General features: G+C 41.1%; 1 protein-coding gene across 1 annotated transcript in view; it reads left to right on the top strand.

Annotated features, from left to right (window-relative positions):
• Nucleotides 1-1,000: 1,000 nt before the first annotated feature.
• The window catches only part of MACO1 (macoilin 1), a 61,628-nt gene continuing 39,342 nt past the window's right edge, over nucleotides 1,001-23,286 (top strand). Inside the window, exons 1-3 of the mRNA XM_044237473.1 lie at nucleotides 1,001-1,209; nucleotides 16,955-17,096; nucleotides 18,467-18,593. Coding sequence (XP_044093408.1) covers nucleotides 1,130-1,209; nucleotides 16,955-17,096; nucleotides 18,467-18,593 — 349 coding nt within the window. The 5' untranslated portion in view covers nucleotides 1,001-1,129. The remainder of the gene's footprint in view (nucleotides 1,210-16,954; nucleotides 17,097-18,466; nucleotides 18,594-23,286) is intronic.

Raw genomic sequence — 23,286 nt, forward strand, 5'->3', positions numbered from 1 at the left:
CGGAGCAGCCGCTCTTAGTCCCCGCGGCATGGGCCCCTCGCGCGGCACAGACACGTCCCCGACGCTGACGCTCGCCGTGTCCAGCAGGCACTGTGCCAGCGGAGCCAGCCACGCAGCCCGCCCTGCGGACGTGGAGCGAGGGTCGCACCGCCCCCCACACACCGGGCAGCCCAGCGCGACGTCGCGCGCACCCACGGCCCCGCCCCCTGTGACGCGAAGTCTAGGGGGCGGGACCGCAGCAGCCCCGCCTCGCACCTCCTCCGATTGGCGGCCGCCCTGTCACCACGTCGCGGGGAGCTGGCAGGGTGTGTGTGTGTGTCTATGTGTGGGGGGGGTTTGCTTTGTCATTCGTACCCCCGTCGCGCGCTGACGGGGCCGGCCTGGCAAACGCTCCAGGATCCGCAGGAAGGGCCCCCGGCGCTGACCCCGGAGGCTCCCGGAGGGGGAGGATGCTGCGAGCCCCTTACATAATGACGCGACTGACTGGAGCACATGTCAGCGCAGAAACAGCACATGCCGCAAACCCAGGCCTCCCTATTTCATACGGTGCTAGTGATAGCGGGCACTGAATATAGCACGGTATGCTCTAGCATGGATTATCATACAATGAAACGCAATTCAACAGTCATGAAGTGTACCTTCGCAATAAGGCATAATATAGGATGTTATATTTATAGGGCCTATTTATAAGCCTCTATTTAAATCTTTTCTGATAGGCCCAGGCACGCACACAGACACTATAATGATTGGCGCATTCTTCTGTCCTTCAAAGAGGCGGGTTCTCGAGTCCGTTTTGCCTCAGCGGGCCCTTGGATTGGCCGGCAGCGGCGTAGCGGCGCCTTCCATTGGCCCCGGGGGCCGTCCGTCGGAGCCGAGGAGGCGGGCAGGCGGCTGGCTGGTGCTGGGGCGGGCGGGCCCCGGAATTGTCATTTCTTTGTTTCCGAAGGCGGAGGAGGCTCTGAGCCCCCCCTCCCCGTCCCACCCCCTCCCCCCGGGTGCTGGCTCCATGTCTGTGTGACCGGCCCCAGGGGTAGAGTCCAGGCCCGACGCGGGGCGGGCCGGCGGCGGCGGCGGCCGAGGTGAGAGACGGCAGCGGAGGCGGCGCGGGCACCCGGCCCCCAGCGGGAGGATGAAGCGGCGGAACGCCGACTGCAGTAAGCTCCGCCGCCCCCTAAAGCGGAATCGGATCACCGAGGGCATCTACGGCAGGTGAGCTGCGGCTCCCCCGCCTCCGCCCGCGCGGGCCCCGCGGCCCCCGGTCGGCTCCGGAGGGGCCCAGCCCCGTTATGTAACCCCGACTAGGCCGCACGCCCGCGCCGGGGGCTCTCCGGAGGAGCGCAGCACGGGGGGCTCCGGCCGGCCCGCAGGGGTGCGCTCCGGGGGCGCGGGGCGTGGCGAGGGCCGCCGGCTGGGCGGGGAGGGCGCGGCGGGCGCTGGCCGAGGAAGCAGCCGAGCCGCCGTTGGGCGCTCCCTGGCCCCGCCGGGGCTGGCGGGGGGAGGGGCGGCGAGCCCCCTCCCCTCCCGCAACCCTGGCCCGCGCCGCCGGGCCCCCGAGGGCCGCTCCCGGGAACGCCGGGCCTCCGCTGGACCCCAGTTCCGCTCTGGCCTGAGAGTCGCCGGCCTGAGTCGGGAGGCGCGTGGACCATATGCACTAGGAGGAAAGGCTGACAAAGTTGGGAGCAGACAGTGGCCCCACGGTCCCCGGCGGACTGGGCAGGTGGCCACGTTGCCCCTTCTTTCGCCCTCTACTTCTCTTGCGGGATCTCAGGCTTGGCACCGCGGGCTGAAGCCGATACCTCCTAATCATGCCCTGTGGACCCGCTCCAGACTCAGAAGGAGCGGATGATCATTTTCTCAGCAAACATTATTTTGACCATTCTAAGCAGATAGTTTTCATTGAACCCTTTAAAAGGGATTTTTTTCCAAAATCAAAATTTTCTTTTTCTTCCGGGAAAAAAAAAAAAAAAAAGACAGCGTCCCTTTAAATAGAAACTGAATTCACTGCTCTGAGGGGGAGAAGGACAACAGGTTCATGGGGCAATTTAGTTGACAATCACAGCTTCCTAAGCAGAACTTGTGTACGACCTGTTATTTTCTGGTTCTTCTTAGAATGTTCATTCTGAATGGGACTTGCCTTGATAAATGATTTCGGTGGAGAAATAATTAATTTACAAAGGAGAATTCTCAGCATGTGCATTTTGGCTTAATTGAGCCTTCGTGGTATTTTACAGTTTAGCTCTTAGAGCTGTACGATTTAGAGAAAAATGTGAGGTAGTTGATAAAACCCAAGTTGTCACCAAGCTAATGACCAAATCTTAGCATAACTGTATACCTTGCACATGCTCTTGTTTACATATATGGAAGATTGCTTTTCACAAAGAAGCCGAGTGATGTAAACATCAGGGGTTCCTTTATTTCAAGTTCAGAAGCATTAAGAAGTCAAAGTATAAAGTTCCTTATGTATATTTATCCTTCTGTATAAGTAAATTCTTAGGTAATGAGCCATAGATCATAGGAACCATTCATTCATTCGTTCAACAAATGTATATGCTATGTGCCAGGCTCTGTTCTAGCTCTGAGGGTACAGCAGTCAGTAAAACAGGCCAAAGTCCATGCTGAATCAATCAAACCTGACCATTTAAACTAAAAGTGAAAAAGCAAAAAACCATTTTCCTACAGATTTAATGAGGAGGGGGGAATGTCTCTTCAAATTGAAGACACTATGATCCTGTAGGAAGGATTTTTTTCTGCCCCTTGAAAATGATTTGAACAACTTACTAGTGACACAAGAATAGAAAAAGCATATTAAACAGAATTGTACACCAAGGACTTTGAATGGCTGCTAGTCACAGTAACATATGATGATATACTTTTATACAAAGAAGACTGGGGAGCCCATATTGTTTACATGTGTTATATTTTGACATCTTTTATATTTGAACAAATGATGCCCAATTTAATACCTGCTTGAGAGTAACCACTCAATCAACATGAACAATGTGAATTCATTGTCTAGTGAAGGTCTGTTATTTCAGTGATGAACTTTTGGAATTCAGATGTTCTTACTCTAAAGTAAATATGCTATACAAGTTATTCAGAGTTTTGTTGTAATATTTTATTTTATTTTTTAAAGATTTTATTTATTTATTTGACAGAGAGACTCAGCGAGAGAGGAAACACAAGCGGGGAGAATGGGAGAGGGAGAAGCAGGCTTCCTGCTGGGGAGGGAGTCTGATTTGGGGCTCAATCCCAGGACCCTGGGATCATGACCTGAGCTGAAGGCAGATGCTTAAGAACTGAGCCACCCAGGCACCCCTTGCTGTAAAATATTAAAACCCAACAGCTCTCAACTCTGTTTACCCTTCTCTGTTTGGCATTCTTTAAGCTAGATATTAATCAAAGACCTACATACATTTCTAGCTGTCTTTCCTTTTGGAGCATCATATATCAAATGAATGTTTTAATTCACATACCTGTTTCTTAGTTTATAATATGGAGTATTGGACTAAAGTACAAGATCATAGTTTTGTTTTTTTCAAATTCTGTTTTGAAAAAATGTTTAGAAATTTTTCCTTTATTTCTAAAGCAAACAGAACGAGTGGGCTAGTTATAAATTATGGTGTTTGAGGATTTGTGAATATCGAATTTCTGTGATCTTTGAATTTAACTCTGTATTAAATTGTTCTTCATACCATCTATTGCCCATTTTGTTTTTCAACATCTGGCCAATTTTGGTCTCATTAAACAGAGAGCTTGGTTTTTTTCCTGAGACCCTGTTGACAGTTTTGATAACCACTATCTACTGTTTCACAGCATAACGTTTCATGAATGTTATTTCCATGTTCTCAGTCTGCACAACTTTTTGAGTCTGGGCATAGCAAGGAGGCAGCTGTGATGAAGAGAGCATTGGACCTCGGGCATCAGGAGACCTGGGTTCGGACTCAGAATCCCAGCTCTGCCACTTTAAGCCCCATTCTCTCATCTGTCAGATGAGTCTTGAGGTCTAAGGAGCTGGTGTTCAGTTTGCGAAACTCTATAAATTCTAGAGGGCTATACAAATATTATTTACTATGTTGTTGTTATCACAGTTTAACATGGTTTGGTTTATTCTTTAAGGAGGCAAGAGAGACTATGAGATTTGCTACAGCTATAAACAGAAGTTGAGTAGTCAAAACAAAGGGTCAGTTGCTTCTTGGTCTTGCTGGAAAAAATCCTATTGCTGAGACGCTCAGCATAGGCTCCAATCCAGCAACTGTGACTGAGGTGATTGTCAAATGATATGGTTATTGTCAGTATAATCACTGTGATAGAATCGTTTTTGGGGCAAGGTAGAAGGAAAATGGATTTTAGACATATCGGCATTATCTACGTTTATATGTGTGCCCATTGTTTGAAAACTGAAAGGTACAGATATCTTATTCTGTCAAATTAATAATCAAGAATAAGAGAGGAGAAACAGGAATGGTGATGATTGTCTTTTATGTTATTAAGGACTAAAATTCGAAGCACATTTAAAAATCATCCACGCCGGCATAGATCTGGAGTGGGAATTCAGTATTCAATAAATGCTGTGTGTGTGAGTTAATAAATAAATGAATATAAGCGAATTCCTCCTACTTGGTTAAGAACCTCCATTGTTCAGGGAATTGTGAAGGATACAGGATAGGATATGATTTCTTGTCTTCAAGGAGTTTACAGTCTAGTCGATCATCATAATGCCCTCTTAAACTTATACAGTGCTTTTGAGGTTCCAGAAAACTTTGCGTTCTGTTTAAGGAAAAGTATGTTTGTCGAATTACATTTTAGCTGGCTGTTTTAGTTTTTCGCCTGAGGCATTAACAACTTTATTTTGCCCTGTGTTATTTTATGATGAAGTAGACAGTCGCCACTAAGTGAGGAATAAGATAGATGTGAAAGTACTTTGGAAATGATGAGGAACAGTTATTTATTAAATTTTTTAAAGATTTTATTTATTTATTTGACAGAGATCACAAGTAGGCAGAGAGGCAGGCAGAGAGAGGAGGAAGCAGGCTCCCCGCTGAGCAGAGCCCCATGTGGGGCTTGATCCCAGGACCCTGGGATCATGTCCTGAGCTGAAGGCAGAGGCTTTAACCCACTGAGCAACCCAGGCGCCCCGATAAGGGACAGTTATTAATAAGAGAAAGTAAAATAAATAACTGCACTTAACTGTGACATTTCTGAGGTCCTCGGGTTTTATGGCAGTAATTCTCTGTCCAGATCTCTGCCTTCACACATGAACCAGACACTCCCAACAGTAACGTCTAATTACAAGCAGTGATTCTCCAGGTGAAGTGGGGTTGGAGTGCTGTGTAGTTTTTAAAAGCCTTAAGGGGATCCTCTGTGGTTTACCCATCTGTCACTTTGGAACACTGGAACAAGTGTTCCCCCACTTCCTTCCCCCTGAGAATTACTGACTTTATAATGGGAAGATGAGGAGATGAGGTGTGGTAAGTAGAAGACGGGGCAGAGATGTTTATGTTGAAAGCCTCTGCAGTTAAAATTGTTTCTTGCCTAACTAGGCACAGTAAGCATTTTAAGTAAGGCACATGTGTTAAGCTTCAGGAAACTATTTTATATCTTTGTTTTAGGTGGTTGAAGGAAGCGCCCCTTCACTCATGAATTTACAAATACTTCCTGTCTCCGTGTGTGTGTGTGTGTGTGTGTGTGTGTGGGTGGGGGGGTGTTCTGCCTGCCACCTGCGGCTTAGGGGGTGTGGGGCTGGCCCCCGACTCTTGGCTTCTGACAACTTCACGCCTTCCCCCTAGAGCTGAGGACTCAGGACATCCCTGACAGATGGAATACCTTGTCCCATCTTTGTTTTAGGAGAGCGTTTCCTGGCCTTTGACTTCTGAAGTGATCAAAGTTTGTATCCCTCTCAGCTTCCTAATTTCCTTTTTCAGACCCTAGTCTAGCTAATCTCACCTCCAGAGATTTCACTTGCCGGCTTTTCCTGCCTCTTTAATTAATGCTGTTTCCTAAGCCTCGTTTTAGCCTCCTCTGGGCTATGCTTCTTAAAGCCACTAGAGGCTGGCATGACCCTTGGCTGCCTTGATGGTACTCGTGTTCTTGCCACCGAAACCCCACACGCCAGTGTTGCAACCTCACAGCCTAAAAGCACTTTGGTAATCTTGGGAGGCTTTGACTTCAGCCACACTGGACCCGACAGGAAAGTGATAGATTCTGTATTGTTTTAGTGGGGTGTTGGGGAGGGGGGGTAAGTTTTGAATAACCTTCCCAGGGAGCTGTTTACCTAATCCTTGTATTGGCAGTTTCCGTGGAGTGCATTTAAAGAAATCTGCCACCCTGGAGTTTTGTACTTAGTTTTTACCAGTAGTGTATTACCTTAAAAGAAAGGTACTTTCCTCCACTTTTCATCTGAGTCTTCTCATCTGAGTACTTTTGGCAGTTTCGTTTCATTAGATGTTTTGAAAATCCCTTTCAATTTCTGCTACCAGTTGAGGCAGGGGAAGCAGGGAACATGCTCTAGTTCACATTATTTGCTTTAAAGCTTCCTGTTTTATTAGTGACATTCTCCTTTTTCTTTGATTCCTCGTGGCCTTTCTTGAACGTCACTAGATCTGGAGATTGATTTTAATGGTAGACTTAGTAACTTACTATTTTCACTTTCTTCTTAGTTATTTGCCAAATATTCTGGAGCCAGTTCCTGTTCTTTAGGCACTTATGTTTCCAGGGTCTTTTTCTTTGGCCATTTCTCCCAGATCTTCCCGCTGATATTAACCCTTTGGGGGTTTGTGTGTGTAAATATATGTGTTTTGTCATGTTCTAGGCTACCATCCAGGTGATACTGAAGGGGAAATAATAAAATACAGCATATACCTTGTGGAGTCTGGAGGGTCAGATAGAAATTTTCAATATGGTTAAGACCTCGAAGTGAAATACTGTAATTAGGTTACTTTCTTTAATTCCTTCCTTCCTCCCTTCCTTTCCTTCCTGTCAAGGGGCTCGAACTCATAACCCTGAGATCAAGAGTCACATGCTGTACCAGCTGAGCCCACCAGATGCTCCTGGGTTACTTTTCTTGATGAAATTTAGTGTGCTCTTCAAAAAGATACTGATTACTTTTATTCTCTAGGCTTACTAGATTTGGATGTAATTATTTTACTTGGATCATTTTCAAGGAATAGGCCCAGAAGAATAAAGTTTTTTGCTCAACAAGCTATGTGAGTATAATCATACAGACCAACAGTAGAAACAGATATCCTTTGCTAGATTTTTTTTTTTCCCCATCATGAATTTCTTGAAATACCCAAGGACTGACCATTTCCTCAAGGTCTCTCACCTTTAGGCACATGGATCTTGGTAATGGAAACTTTAAAAAACATAATCAGCTGTTTGAATTATTCTTTGAGTCTTTATATCTTCACTTCGACATTTTACTTAACTGATACCAAATTGGCCTTGGCTCATCAACTTTCCACAATGCCTACCATCCCCAGACTTTGAAGCCCCTTCATAGCACCAACCTTCATTCCTTTGTTTTCCTCTGCTGGTTTTAAGGACAGTGTACTCACATTGAGTGATGGGATTGTGACATCAGAAATAATTTTCCCTCATCCATCTCCTCTGTTGTGTTTTCTTTTTTAGAGGCCTTGCATTTAGTGGATTGAGATAGTGCAGCTAGTCCACTTGAGGGGTATCTGTAGACCTCACTAATGCATTTATACTGTTTGGGATCTCTTTCCTTACCTAGCACAGAGGAGGTGGCTAGAAACAGTCTAGCTCTGTTTTTAAATTACATTATTACTTCATTCATCTTTAAAACACTTCTAAAAACCAAATAATTGCTCAGTACTAAAGTCAGTATTTGGCCTATCTTGTAGTGAGGGTACTTGAGTTATAGAGAGAGTGAGTGCCTTGTTGATAGTCAAACAAAAAGTTCTGTCTCAGATGAGAGAAATACTAAGGCTAGAGTCTTCTTTCTCAGATGTAATAAGCATTATTTTCTTCTCTTGCTCTAGGCTTGACAAGCTATACCTCATGGTTTATGGTAATTATGACTTCTAAAAAAATGAATTATCTTCTTATTTTTGAATTACATGTTTCTCTATTACAAGGATGATTCTCTATTACAATGAGCATGTTTCTCTATTACAGTGATCGTCTAGTACAATGATCATTACAGTTTCGCTAGAAAGCACTCTTGAGTTATCCCATCTTTTGTGCAGTAGTTATTACTTTAAAGAATATTTGACTTTAGGGGATATCTGGGTGGCTCAGTTTGTTAAGCTTCTGCCTTTAGTTCAGGTCATGATCCCAGGGTCCTGGGTCAAGTCTGCTTCTCCTTCTACCTTTCCCTAGTACTCCGCTCCTCTGTCTCTTTCTCTCTCTCAAGTAAATAAAATCTTAAAAAAAAAAAAAAATATTTGCTTAAAAATTTTTTTTTCTGCAGAGCTTTATAATGTGTTTATAAATGAAGTTTTTATAAATTCATAGTTTATGAATGAGATACTAAGGGTTTATTTATTTATAAAGTACATCTCATTTTCAAAAACTTGTTTCTTTTGGGGAAATAAAGAATTATATAAGTTGAATGTATATATAGGAAAGTATATAAAGAAGGAAAATAATATTTATTGAACATCTAATATGAGATAAGAAAGTCCAGTGTGATGAATAAACATAGGGGCTTCAAAGTCATTTGAACTTGACTTCAAAGAATGTCCCTGACACTAGTTGTGTGACCCTGAACAAGTCACTTACTTGCTTTAGCCCTCAGTTTTCTCATCTGTAAAATGAGGATGGTAAATAATACCACCTACTTTAGAGGACTGCTAGAAGGATAATTGAGATAAGTCACGTAAAAAACTTAACATCATGCCTGACACGGATAATTGCTCATAATGTTATTTGCTGTTACTACTACTGTTGTTTTTTCTTCGTTGTCTTATTTTGTTCCAGTAAGGGTATTAGCTTGTTTCATATGTGAGGAGACCATGATCGCCCCAGGTTTAGTTACTTGATAGAGGCCCATATCTGTCTAAATTCAAAGTCTGTCCCATTTCTGTTGTACAGTATTGTGCCACTTAATTGTTTCTGAGTGGTGTAAGAATTTAGGTGTAAGAATTCATATGATACTCTCAGACTCTGCTACATGGAGAGCAAGAGTCATTATCTTCATTTTCCAGGCGAAGCAACAGGTACCAGGAACCTTTTTTCTTTCTCAAAAAAGAGAAACTCTCTTAAATAAATTAAAAAAAAAAAAATAACACACAGTATGGCTATGACAGCAGTGCAAAATGTGATAGAACCAGGATTTATTGATTGATCGAGCGCTATTTATCTCCTGCTTTAACGGACATTAGTGAGGGGCGCCCCGGTGGCTCAGTCATTTGAATGTCTGACTCTTGGTTTCGGCTCAGGTCATGATCTCGCAGTAATGGGATCAAGCCCTGTGTCAGTCTCCACGCTCAGTGGGGAGTCTGCTTGAGAGTCTCTCTCTCTTTCCTCCCTGCCCTTCCCTTTCTTTTTTTTTTTTGCCCTTCCTTTTCTTAAAATAAATAAATCTTAAAAAAAAAAAAAAGGACATTAGTGAAATAATTACTGAAATTTGAATAAGGTGTCTAGATCAGATAATAGTAACATATCAATGTTAATTTCCTGACCGATTAAAAAAACCAATAAAACATATATAGGGGGATAATGATAATAAGAACATGGTAAAATGTTTTATCATTCGTGTATTCTGGAACCTATAAAGGAACCCTTTGTACTACTCCTGCAACTTTTAAGTCCAAAGTTATTTCAAAATGAAGAGTTAAAAAAAATAAAAGTAACACATACTTGTTATGAACAAATTAACATGATAGTATATTAGCACGTAATGCAACACAGACCTTAGTACTCCTGCTCTGGGGTGATGACTGTTATATAATTTTTAGGTATCATTTTTTTTTCTATATAAGCAAACATGTATTTCTTAACAAAAATAGGGTTCCATTTCATATACAAGTTTCTTGGCTTTTCTCCTCACTTAATCTTTTTTCCTTTTTTTCCCATGGAAATATATTCATTTATATTTTTTAGCAGCAGCACAGCATTCCAGTAGAATTCACTTCTTTGTGGTCTCCAGACTCCTGTTCCTGTGTTCTTTCAACAGTGCCCCGCAGCCTCTCAGTTCCTGGTTCCTCAGGTTTCTTTCTTATGAAAGGGTAATAACTACCCTGCCTATTTCACAGTTGTAAGACTAAAATGAGATAATGAATATGAAAGCATTTGGGAAAATTACACATGTGATGTAAGCATAAGGTGTGATTAGGTAGATGATTACTACTGCTGAAGGTAGGAGGTGTAATCCTGTGGGTTGTTCCCTCTCTCCTCACGTGCTTCCAGCACTAGCCTCTGAACCTCACAGAGTCCATACTGTCAAAAGTGGTATGGTTTTTATTTTTTTTTAATATTTTAAAAATATTTTAAAGATTTTTATTTATTTATTTGACAGAGACAGAGATCACAAGTAGGCAGAGAGGCAGGCAGAGAGAGAGAGGGAAGCAGGCTCCCCAATGAGCAGAGAGCCCGATGCGGGGCTCAATCCCAGGACCCTGAGATCATGACCTGAGGTGAAGGCAGAGGCTTAACCTACTGAGCCACCCAGGCGCCCCTTGGTTTTTTTTTTTTTTTTCTTTTTTTTAGATGGAAGTGTTTTTGAAGCAGAATTTCTAAAACTCTGAAGCTCTTCAATTGTGTTAAGTTACAGTACCTGTCCTTGGTTTGTCTGCAGCCTGTCTAGTCCTTTGCAAAAACACTAAAGCACATAATTCTTTTTTATAATATTTATTTATTTATGTTTTATTTTTATTTATTTTTAAAATATTTTATTTATTTATTTGACAGAGAGAGATCACAAGGAGTCAGAGAAGCACGCAGAGAGGGAGGGGGAAACAGGTTCCCTGCAGAGCAGAGAGCCATATTCAGGGCTCCATCCTAGAACCCTGAGATCCTGACTCCAGCAGAAGGCAGAGGCTTAACCCATTGAGCCACCCAGGCGTCCCTATTTATTTATGTTAGAGAGAGAGCATGCGCGTGGGAGAGGGGATGGTTGGGAAGGTTAGAGGGAGAGAGAATCCCAAACAGTCTTCGCACTGAGACCAACAAGAGGCTCGATCTCACAACTGCCAGCTCACAACCCCTGCGAAAAGCACGGGTCATTCGCTCCACCAACTGCACCACCCAGGCACCCCACCACACAATTCTTAAAAGCTTTTTTAAGAGATTTCTATTCTAGGTTTTCTTTATTCTTTCTAAATTGGGCATTTTTTACACTAGATTTGTCATTGCTGTGGTGGAGTGTGTGTGTGTGTGTGTGTGTGTGTGTGCGCGCGCGCTTGCTTGTGTAATTAACACTCAAAAGGTTCTCTTGGCAGTCTGTAAGGGGCTAGAACAAAAAAGAGAAATAAGGTGTAGCTTGGGTCTTCTCAGGCATCCTCCTGTCTGGATTGCACACCGGGAGGCAGGTGCAGCAGGATAAGGCCATTTTACCTCGCTGCTGTGCCCAGCCTTCTCTAGTCCGCCATCTTTCAAGTTAGTTTTGTCTCGACCTCTTTCCACTCTTGGTTTATATGGGTTATACCTATCAATATTTGCTGTACTCAAAGTTAAGGTGGACACATTTTAAATAATTACAAGTTGATATAAAAATAATAAATTCATGAGAAGAGTAGTGTGGCTTTCCATTTTTGCACATTTCTTTAATGTTAGGCTTACTAGAAGATACTTCGAGAACCCTCACTGTAGGCCGAGCCAGTGGCAGGCAGGCCAAACGGAGTGATAGTTTGGTGGGCAGAGCCGGGCTGATTAGATTCATTTCTTCTTACGGAGGACCAGAACAGACTGGGAGAAGGTTCATGGTGATCTCTGGAGCAGAACCTGTGTTTGTTTCCTTTGTCATTGTTGCATTGTTCAGATACCCTTCCCAGTCATCTGTGCATGTTCTCTTCGTCTACCTTCATTTCAAGTGTGTACTTTGGGAAAGGCCTTGCTGTCAATCCTAAACACTCTTGTGCATTGCAGGTCAGTCATTCAACAAATATTTGTTGAGTTTTTGTAGCGTGCAGGGTATTCTGCTGGGCACTGAGGATAAAGCAGGGAACAAAGTAGGCAGCTCTTTTGTTCTTGTGGACTCTACATTTAAACAGTTAATTAAATAAAATACTATTTATTTGTAACTGTGATTAAATGTTCTTACGGTACAGGATGTTATGAGCATATAATGGGTAACAGTCTTTACGAATCAGTCTTTACTCAGGGAGGCTTTTTTAAATGAAGTCATGTTTGGGTGTTGTGTGCTGAAGGATGAGTGCAGTAAAAGTGCTTCGTTTGGTTAAATTGTACTTGGGTGGGGATCTTGTCATCTTGTCTGTGACTCAGAAAGAAAAGTAAGAAAATGGAAGAATCAACCCTGAATAGTGATCTCAGTTGAGGGAAGGAGCGCTGAGGGTTTGGAGATAAGTACTGATTATCTAAGTAGATGGTTGTTTTCTTTCTGAGACATTGTGGAATTCAGTGGAAGGTCCATGACAATGAGAAGCCAATACTTCTCAAGTTTTAAAGTACACACAAATGGTCTAGGGGTCTGGTGAAAATGGAGGCTTAGATGAAATAGGTCTGGGATGGGTCCTGAAATAGCTGTTGTTGTTCCGAAAAGCTGGCAGTGACGCTGATGATGCTGGTCCGTGGACCACACTTGGAGTAGCAGGACGATGATTACGCATAATCAGATTTCAGTAAGAATATTGGCTGGACAAGAAGCTGGATGAATATTCTAGAAGTGGGGTGGAGTAGGGAGAGGTATTTGATAACAGAGAAGACAGCAGTTTGGTGTGAGAAGTATCATGCTACATACTGAAAGCCAAAAGCAATTCACAGTTGCTCTTACAGAGAAGACAGGAAAGCTGGTGATTGAGATAGATGGCCACCAGCACAGCCAGTGAAATCTTCTACAGAGTCATTTCTGTGGTGAGGACCAAGTGAACTAAATGGCCATTAGTCTGCCTAGGGAAAAGGTCAGGTACTGAGGATTGATGGCCACACCATGGTAATTATGTGGGCTCCAGAAAATGATCTAAATGACAGCAGCTAGTGGTACTAGAGAGAAGGTGCACTTTACTCAGAGAAAGAAAAATGTTCAGTACTACTTCTCATTAATCGTAGATGATTAATCCATAGCTGAAGAACATTGCCAAATAGATTCAGGTTAAAAGTGGTTGTAAATGGCAAGGGTAGGAATAGAATGAGGGAGGGGAAAGAATCTTATAGTTAATAACCACTTTGAAAGAATCACCACCATTAAGACTAATCATTGCATGTGTCTCCTTAATTTCACCGGCATCCAAAACAGAATCTTGTAAGACCATCAAGAGACATTATTGGTCTGCCCTTGTTTCATTATATTATTATGGAAAATATCTTTTCATTGTAGTTATGCTTTAAGTTTTTGTTCAAGATATTTTATAGTTATTCATAAATGCATTTGGGTTAAAGAAAGTAACATCAAGTTATGAACCATGTTGTGAACGGTATGTCTAAAAATACTTTATATTTAATCACATTCTCTTCATGGTTCAAAAGAAGTATTTTAGAATGCTATAATGGCTTAAAACCTAACTTTCTCTTCCTGCTAGAATGTCATCTCTTTGGATTTGGTTAAATCTTATGACCATCAGAACATGGAAGGAAAGGAATTAGGTTTTTACACTGTTAAGCAATCATTTTAGATTACTTGTCTTTTAACTTTTTTTTGCATGTACCTATAGAAGGATAATAAGCATAATTTACTGATGCAGGGGACTAAGTGAATACAGAATTAGGCAACTGTCTTTTTTTTTTTTTTTTTTTTAATTTTATGTGACAGACAGAGATCACAAGTAGGCAGAGAGGCAGGCAGAGAGAGAGAAGAGGAAGCAGCGCTCGATCCTAGGACGCCAGGATCGATCCTAAAGCAGGGCTCGATCCCAGGACCCCGGGATCATGACCTGAGCCAAAGGCAGAGGCTTTAACCCACTGAGCCACCCAGGAGCCCCCAGGCAACTGTCTTAAACTTTCTAAAACCTTGAAGGCAGAAATGAATCAGTAGAATTCAGTACTAGTCCTAAAGTAAAATCAACTTTTTTTAAACGTGAGTAAAGAATTATTTGTTTTATATATATTTAAAAGTGGTGAAACACATAATGTAAAATTCAGTGTCTTAACCACTTTTAAGTGTACAATTTAGTAATAATATGTATATTCACATGATTGTGCAGCTAAGCTCTAGAACTCTTTTTGGAAAATTGTAAAATCTAATTTGTTCATTAGATTGCCTCTTGATTTTTAGAGGCAGGCCCACCTAAAAGGGGAGTCTGAGGAAAGTTGAGACTATGGCATATGGTTGTGAAAGGTCAAGTTTCCTTAGATATCTGTGCTTCTAAACTGTGACTCAGTAAGATCTGGGTGTCAAGGAACATGAAGGTATGAAAGCAGTTTTTTTCTTTTTTTTTTTTAAAGAAATGAAATACAGAAAAAGGAACTCTCTTGAAGTCTCACATACTTGAAAAAGAATAGTAATTGTTACAAAGATGATCATTTCTGTATTGCCTTCAGTTTAAATGACCGGGTTACTGAAAAGTATTCAATAGGCTGTCATTCTTTGGATAATGCTCTCTAAACAGTGCAACGGAATGTTGCCTGCGAGACTGGGATCCTGCTGTGCCTTGGGAGCGTTGGGAACAGTTGGTAGTACTCTCCTTTGTCCACCTGGGGAGTGGGGATGACCACACAAGATGATGTCCTCAGTGCATCTCAGTTACCTCCTCAGGGGCAGCCCTGTGGGAAAAAGTGTTCAGTTGGAGAGGTAAAAACATTTCCATGTGTGCCATTTATTAAATGCCTCAGAAACAGGGATTAGAGGCTATTATCACTTCTTTAAAACCTAGAAACAGTTCTAGAGACAAGGACAAATCTCTCAGTTTGAAAGCTAAGCAGCTTGGAAATCTAGTTTGAAATTAGATTTGTGTTCCTGAATGCCTGTGTGACTCAGTTTTCCTTCTAGTGAGATACACCTTGCTCTCCACTGGATCAGTGATGGATTCTTAATGGGGGAGAATGAGGGCTCCGTCTTTGTCTGACTAATGAGTCTAGTGAGGTGGGACTTGGAATGCAAGCCTGTTTTCTTCTGGTTTGCCTTGGGTGCCTTGATTGTATAGCAAACCTCTTAATCGAAACTTACTATCAAGCCCTAAGAAGTTCTATCAAGAGTTAGTATTAGAGGGTCGCCTGGATGGCTCAGTAGGTTGGGCCTCTGCCTTTGGCTCAGGTCATGGTCTCGGGGTCATGGGATCGGGCCCCAGATTGGGCTCTGTGCTCTGCAGGGAGCCTGCTTCCCCCTCTCTCTCTGCCTGCCTTTCTGCCTACTTGTGATCTTTCTCTCTCTGTTGAATAAGTGAATGGAATCTTTAAAAAAAAAAAAGAGTTAGTATTAGAAACTGCCCCTAATTGCAAAGAATGTCTCATTATGCTACTATATCATTGAGGGTCATACTGGTCTGTTCTTGATATCTTTTTACCCTTGTGGCTCTAGAGGGCAAAGAAAGAAACCTCAGTGCTGGGTCTTGCTTTTGTTGTCTGCCACCCACCAAGTTTATCAATTTTTTTTGTAGCTTATTTTAATATACTTCACTATGGTTTATTAAAGCCTTGATTTTGTTGTCGGTGGTGTATATTCAAACAGCTAATATAATCACATCAGTATTGGATTGTTTGTATTACAAAAAAGCATACAAGGCTCTGGCCCAAATCAAAGTGAATTTTAGGTATTTCCAATCTATATCTAAGAAAACTTTTTTTTTTTTAAGATTTTATTTATTTATTTGACAGACAGAGATCACAGGTAGGCAGAGAGGCAGGCAGAGAGAGAGGGGGAAGCAGGCTTCCTGCCGAGCAGAGAGCCCGATGCGGGGCTCTATCCCAGAACCCTGAGATCATGACCTGAGCCAAAGGCAGAGGCTTTAACCCACTGAGCCACCCAGGCGCCCCTAAGAAAACATTTTTTAATTTTTTAATGCCTAAACTTAATCTGCTCCAGAATTGACTGGGTTAAGGACATAGAATTAGGGGCTTATTAGTAAGGGGCTTATTAATCTGAAGGCTTCTATTTATCTGTTGTATAACTCAAGAAATTGAAATATGGGCCTTGAGATTTTAATCCATGTCCTTACCTTGTTTTGAGCTACCTGCTTGTCGTATCAAAGTCTGCTTCTACTTAACGTAAATCCAGAGGGAGCTGGAAGCACACATTTACATCTTAGCTAGAGCAAGGCTGGGGTACTTAGGATTGTTTCCTTTAATGTACATTTTGTGTTCTCACAACCCATGGTAGTAATGGGCAACTGCTCCCTAAATTAGTTTCTGTTTGCGGAAGTCATTTGGTTTTTGTTTGGTTAATGCAGGTGAATACTACATGGAAAGGCAAGAGGAGAAAAGAGGAAAAAAAAAACAAAACCAGAACCCTTCAAGCATGTAGGGATGTGCATCAAGAATTTCAAAGACTCTTCACACAGATGTAGGGGGGAGGGAAACAGCAAATACGAAGCTTTTCAACCATGACATTTTCTTCTAATGAAGAAGAGCTGGAAAGCTGTAATTTTGAGAGTGTTGCAGTATTTTAAATCAGACACTTAGTACATTTTAAAATAGTGGTGAAATGTAAAATTTCTTTCCATCTTAAATAGAATTAAGCATTTGTGGTCATCATCTTACTTTGATAGTTGTGGGTCTCAGAGTGAAAGCCAGAGCCTCTAAAATTTAGGTGGCTTACGGAAACATCTCTATCTGTTTTCATGGTATATGAAGCTATTTTTGGTCTCAACGAAAACAGTGCGTTTTCTTTTTCTAGTCCTTCGCCAGTGACCTTGAATTAATTCTTTATTTTTATGCTTTGCAGTACATTTTTATACCTGAAATTCCTGGTAGTGTGGGCGCTTGTCCTCCTGGCAGATTTTGTCCTGGAGTTCAGATTTGAATACCTGTGGCCATTTTGGCTTTTCATCAGGAGCGTCTATGATTCCTTCAGATACCAGGGACTGGTACGTTTATTAATACATTTTTCAAGTATAAAGGGTTTAATTTTCTAAGAAAATCTTCAGTAACTGATGATTAAAAGTAGAAAACAAACTGTGATCAGATCATTATACACCTCCTCCCCATCTCTACCATTCCAGTGAAAAGAAGGGGAGGGCCAAAGACCTTGGGAGGGAAACAGAGTAGTGAAGGAAGCAATAATTACCCAGTCCTACACTGAAGTATTTCTGGAGCCTTATCACTCTGTCAGTGATTGGGTTAGAGTTAGAGCAGTGGTTCTCAAACTTTGTGGTCTCGGAGCCCTGTTAAAGTCTTAAAAACTACTGAGGATTTCAAGGAGCTTTTATTTATCTGGGTTAGATCTCTCCATATTAACTATATTAGAAATCAAAACTGAAAACATTTAAATGTTTATTAATTCACTTAAAAATAATAAGCCTATTGTATGTTAATGAAAATTACATTTTTATGAAAAATAACTGTGTTTTTCAAAACAAAAAAATTAGAAGATTTGACCACATTTTTGCAAATGTCTTTAATGGCTGGCTTAATGGAAGGCAGCTGCATTTTCATATCTGCCTCTGAACTTGGTGGACTGAAAATCACATATCATGTAGCTTCTCGAAAAAGCCATCTTACTCCTGAGTGAATGAACATGAAAAAGGCATATAACATCTTAATATTGTTATGAAAATGGTGTTGACCTGGAAGATCCACTGAAAGGATCTCAGAGACTCCCCTCCTGCCCCTGGGGATCCCCAGACTATGTTTTGAGAACTAGTGGGTTAGAGTAAGGGCACAGACCTAGGCTTGTTTCCCTGGTTGACCTGCAGTTCTCTTATATTCCATGGCTACACCTTAAACCCGGAACTCTTCTACTTAGAAATCCAGAGCCTCAAAAAGATAGCTTTGGGCTTATGGCCTCTTGGGGAATACCCAGTGGTGTGTCCAGAGAAAGGCTGGATTATGAAAATCCTTAACATTAGCCTAATTCTTACTATCATGATTCACTTGTGCTCCAACAGCCTGTTCTTTAAGAATGAGGCTCTTTAGGAATGTTTTAGGAGGAGGAGGTTTTTCTGTATTAAAGTTCTAGTTGTCCTAGGTAACCCACCTGGGGAGTCCAAATGAACTCACTGTGACCCAGCCTCAGCCTATCCTGGTCCAGTTCTTCATGACTGAAGACATAAATAGGATTACTTTTTAATATTGAATTAACCTCTATTTTTTACATGGTGGCTTTTAAATGTTTAAACTTGCTCTATAGTTCTTGCATGGCAATTTCAGAGATTTTGTCCAACATGCTTTTAATAATCTGTTTGAAATAACAAATTCTAAGATGTGTTTTTAATTTTGTTTTGTTTTTTTCCTTTAGGCTTTCTCAGTATTTTTTGTTTGTGTAGCATTCACGTCAAATATAATATGTCTGCTGTTCATCCCCATACAATGGCTTTTTTTTGCTGCTAGCACATATGTATGGGTTCAGTACGTATGGCACACAGGTAAGTCTTAATGGCTTCTCAGATAGATAGAAATCTTAGATTCAACTTTTTTAATGTAGTGATTTCATTGAATACATTATTTAGAGTTGAGTTTAATGTGGCCTTTTTTTTTAAGATTTATTTATTTATTTATTTTTGTATGTGTGTGCACGAGAGAGAGAGAGAGAGAGAAAGTGCATGTGCGCAGTGGACCGTGGAAGGGACTAAGGGAGAAGCAGGCTCCCCGCTGAGCAGGGAGCCCAATGCAGGACTTGATCCCAGGACCCTGGGATCATGACCTGAGCTGAAGGCAGATGCTTAACTGACTGAGCCACCCAGGTGACCATGTGGACATTTTTAAGTGGCCTTTTCCTAATAGATGATGCCTCTAAAATATATTTTATATTTTTTTCATTATTGAATGAAAAGTTTAAGCCTTTATGATTTGACATCTCGATTGTAGACATTTCAATAACCAATTCTCATTATGAAAATACTCTTTTTTTTTTTTTAAGTTGAAGTGATTTCTATTTAGGTAGACTCCGAGACAGCCATGTTCCACATAGAAAAAAATGTTCCTGGAGTTTCAGCTTTGAAAGGAATGCTTGAGGTCTTTTATTTGAACCCTTATTTGGTATAAGAATCCCCACAGCATCCCTGACACATAGTGCTTTAGTTTCTGATTGAAAGGCTACAGTGACAGGGAACTCAGTTTTCGGGGTCGCTGTAATAGAAAGTTCTTCCTCATACTGAGCCAGAATTTTCCTCCTTAACACTTTTGACCCAGTACCTCTTGACTGTTTTGGGGGGGCTTGTTTATCTCGTAGAGGATGTAAGGAGGCTTTTCCCCACAAGTATAGGGAAATATACAGAACTTTTCCTTCAGATTCGAGGGGTCTCCAGATCATCTCCTCAAGCTCCAACACTGCATCCCTACATTAGAGCCACACCAAAGGAGTGTGGTTTCCCATCCATGGTTAACATTTCTGTAGAGATTTAAAGCACTGTCCTATCCTCTCAGGCCCTCTTGTCTGTAAGCACAACATCTCTATTTCATCAGCTTTGACTTGTATGTTATTTGAAAGACTTTCACCATCCTGATCTCCCTAGTTCTTAATGGTTCTCTTCACCAAATGCACTGTTTCTGGTATGTTCTGACTGAAGTGGAGCCACACAGTCCTCTCCATTCTTTGTAAAGCTGTACTTCTACTGTCTCAAACCAAGATGAGAGGAGATGTTTCCATAGCTCCAGTCCACTGTGAAAGCCTGAGTGAGACGCATGGGGACGTACGGACTGGCTCTCAGAGTGTTACACTTCTTTGCAAAGCTGCATGAAACTTGATGCTTAGGCCCGGATGCAGCCTGTAGGATTGACCACCGAGGGAGTACCAGCTCATAAAAGCTCTCTGGAGCAGCATTCCTTCTCTTCTCAAAGGTGTTGAGAGGCTGATGTTGGCCCATGTAGAAGGCACAGGTCAGCTCTGTTATTTGAAGTACCCACTGTGAGCATGGGTTTCTCCCTCTTAGCAAGCTCTCATATCTGACTTGATTTATAAGCTAACACAACAGTTTCTAAGTCTGCTTTCCTCTAATTAAAGTGATTTTTTTCATACTTTAGTTTTTCCTTGTATTTTCTTGTCCTGGGTCTTAGTTTCAAGTGAGTTGCCATCTACATTTGTCATTCTGTTTAGGTCTCAGTTTCTTCTTCTTCTTTAAGATTTATTTATTTATTGGGAAGGGGGGCAAAAGGGAGAGAAAGAATCTCTAGGAGACTCGACCCTGAGATTATGACCTGAGCCCAAATCGAGAGTCACTACCTAACCTTCTAAGCCACACAGGCACCCCATCAGTTTCTTCTTTGTCATAGGAAGGTGGAATAATCTAGATAATGTCTAGGGGAACCTTCCAGCTCAACAATCCATGACTCTGATGAACTATAATGATTTCCTAAATTACTTTAATAATGTCTTAGTGTTTGGAAAAAACAATTCCTATAACTATGAACAGAACCTATTGGGAACGAGTGCAATGGGTGACCCACAGGGCAGCAGTGAAGCTGGTATCACGAGCGATACTGGCCTCTCTTTAGCCCTAGGCTCAGAAATGTTGGAATAGCTAAGTTGTGAAGTATGTTTTAATTTGGAATGATTAGTGCTCAAATAAATGATTAGTGCTCAAATAAACAAAACAAAGCAAACTTTGTGTTCTTATTGGGTCAGAAAGATATAAGTACATTTTATATAACTTGGTATTAATTTCTCTTACCGCTTGTTAAAATTTAAAATTCATAAGTTAATTAGGAATTGCTGATGAAATTATTTATTACAACGAAAGAATGATTAATCATAAACTTCCTTGCTATGAAGAGGGTAAAAAACAGAATACGAAACCGTATGTACAACATGATTCACTTACTTAAAAATATTTTCAACGTGATTTGATTATTTGATAAATGTAGAAATACAGGTATTTTGTCTAAAATTTTTTTCTGTAATGTGCTTATTATGTATATGATAACTTTAGAAATTAATATAGGGAGTTAGAGAATATAAATTTTTAAAAATGCATTTTGAAATGAATTTGAAAATGTCTTATCCTAGGGGTTGCTGTTTGTCTTTGTACACTGTGAAAATGCCCCTTTTTTTGTGTGTTAAATCTGTAAGAATGGTTGAGGCCATTTGCTGCCTTCACAGAGCTTTTACCATTTTCTGTACTGCAGGGATTAGGCCCAAGGGGACTTAAGTTCTCCTTAGGAGCAGACCCAGTATTATCTCTGTGAACTTGGACCCAATTTGCATATACTCTGAGTCTTACTTTACTCTTCACTATGATAAGGAGGTTGGACCAAAGTTCTTCTTTGTAGTTCCAAGATACTATGGTTTTTCTTTTGTTTCATCCCAAAGATTTTTAGTTCTTCAGATTACTGATTTTCCTCCCCTAACTCCCTGTTCTCTCTTCTATAACTTGCTTGCCTTAAATAGTCTCAGAGGATCTCTTTCCACAGTTACTGGACCTCATGCTTATGTAGTCCATCTTCATTTAAAAAAAAAGAAAAAATCCCATTATTAATCATGTCCTGACACAGATAGACCTAGCCTACAGATTTTGATTCTAAAAATTAATGGAAATTACCTCATTATTTTTATCTTATTTATTCTATATTGCAAGTTGATTTTTCCTCTCTTGAAAATTGTTTTTATTTTTATTTTTTAAAGATTTTATTTATTTGTCAGAGAGAAAGAGACAGAGAACATGCACAAGCAGGGGGAGTGGCAGGCAGAGAGAGAAGCAGGCTCCTTGATGAGCCTGGAGCCTGATGGAGGGCTGGATCCCAGGACCCTGAGGTCATGACCTGAGCCGAAGGCAGACACTTAATCGACTAAGCCACCTAGGCACTCACAAAAATTGTTTTTAATTATAAAAGAAATGTAAGCTTATAGTTAAGAATAAAAAATTTCTAGAACGAGGTGCCTGGGTAGCTCAGATGGTTAAGCATCTGCCTTTGGCTCTGGTCATGATCTCCAGGTCCTGGCATTGAGCCCCTGTCTGTCCATCTGTCTGGCTCCCAGCTCGGTGGGGAGGCTGCTTCTCCTTCTCCCTCTGCCTCTCTCTCTGCTTGTGCTCTCTCTCTCTCACTCAAATGAATAAATAAAATCTTTTTTTAAAAAAGTAGAACAGAAATTAAATGACAGAAACATTTCTTTGTGCAGTAACTCATTCTCCAGAATTTATTTTTTTTATATATCGTGTTAGTACAGATCATTCTTTGAAAAGCTGCATCATATTTCAGTATACAGACTTATCATAAACAGTTCTCTGTTGATACACATTTAAAATGATTCCACATTTTTTGCTATTAGAAATAATAATATAGTGAGTATTCTTATACATTTATTCCAGGGCTTTTTTTTCTTTTCTGTAGAGTAGATTCCCAGAATTGGAATTTCTGGGTCAAATGTATAAGATTTTAAATTTAATTTTACTGACAAACTGTCTTCTTTAACCCACTGAGCTACCCAGGCACCCCCAAACTGTCTTCTTAAAAATGTTGCCCTACTGGGACGCCTGGGTGGCTCAGTTGGTTAAGCAGCTGCCTTCGGCTCAGGTCACGATCCCAGCATTCTGGGATCAAGTCCCACATCGGGCTCCTTGCTCGGCAGGGAGCCTGCTTCTCCCTCTGCCTCTGCCTGCCATTCTGTCTGCCTGTGCTTGCGCGCACACACTCTCTCTCTCTCTCTCTCTCTGACAAATAAATAAAATCTTAAAAAAAAAATGTTGCCCTACTTTATATTTTTGCCAAGTATGAGAATGAGCCCTTTGCCTTACCCTCCCTATGTTATCTGTCTTTTAAATTTTTGCTTTATCTGATAGGCTAAAAAAATGGAATCTCTTTTTTGAAACATTTGTATCTCCCTAATCAGTAGTGAAGTTGGACATCTTTTCATGTTTTTAGCCATCTATATTTTTCTTTTATAATTTGCAAATTCTCTTTGTATGGTTGGGCTATGACTCCTTTCTTTTACATATTGTGAATATTTTTTGCCAGATGTTTGTCTTTTATTTTTGTCTGTGATTCCATCACTTCTTTTTTTTTTTTAATTTTAATTTTACTTATTTTTTTAATTTCTTTAAAGATTTTATTTATTTATTTGACAGACAGAGATCACAAGTAGGCAGAGAAGCAGGCAGAGAGAGAGAGGGAGAAGCAGACTCC

The sequence above is a fragment of the Neovison vison genome, chromosome 2, assembly GCF_020171115.1.
Source record: "Neovison vison isolate M4711 chromosome 2, ASM_NN_V1, whole genome shotgun sequence".
NCBI lineage: Eukaryota > Metazoa > Chordata > Mammalia > Carnivora > Mustelidae > Neogale > Neogale vison.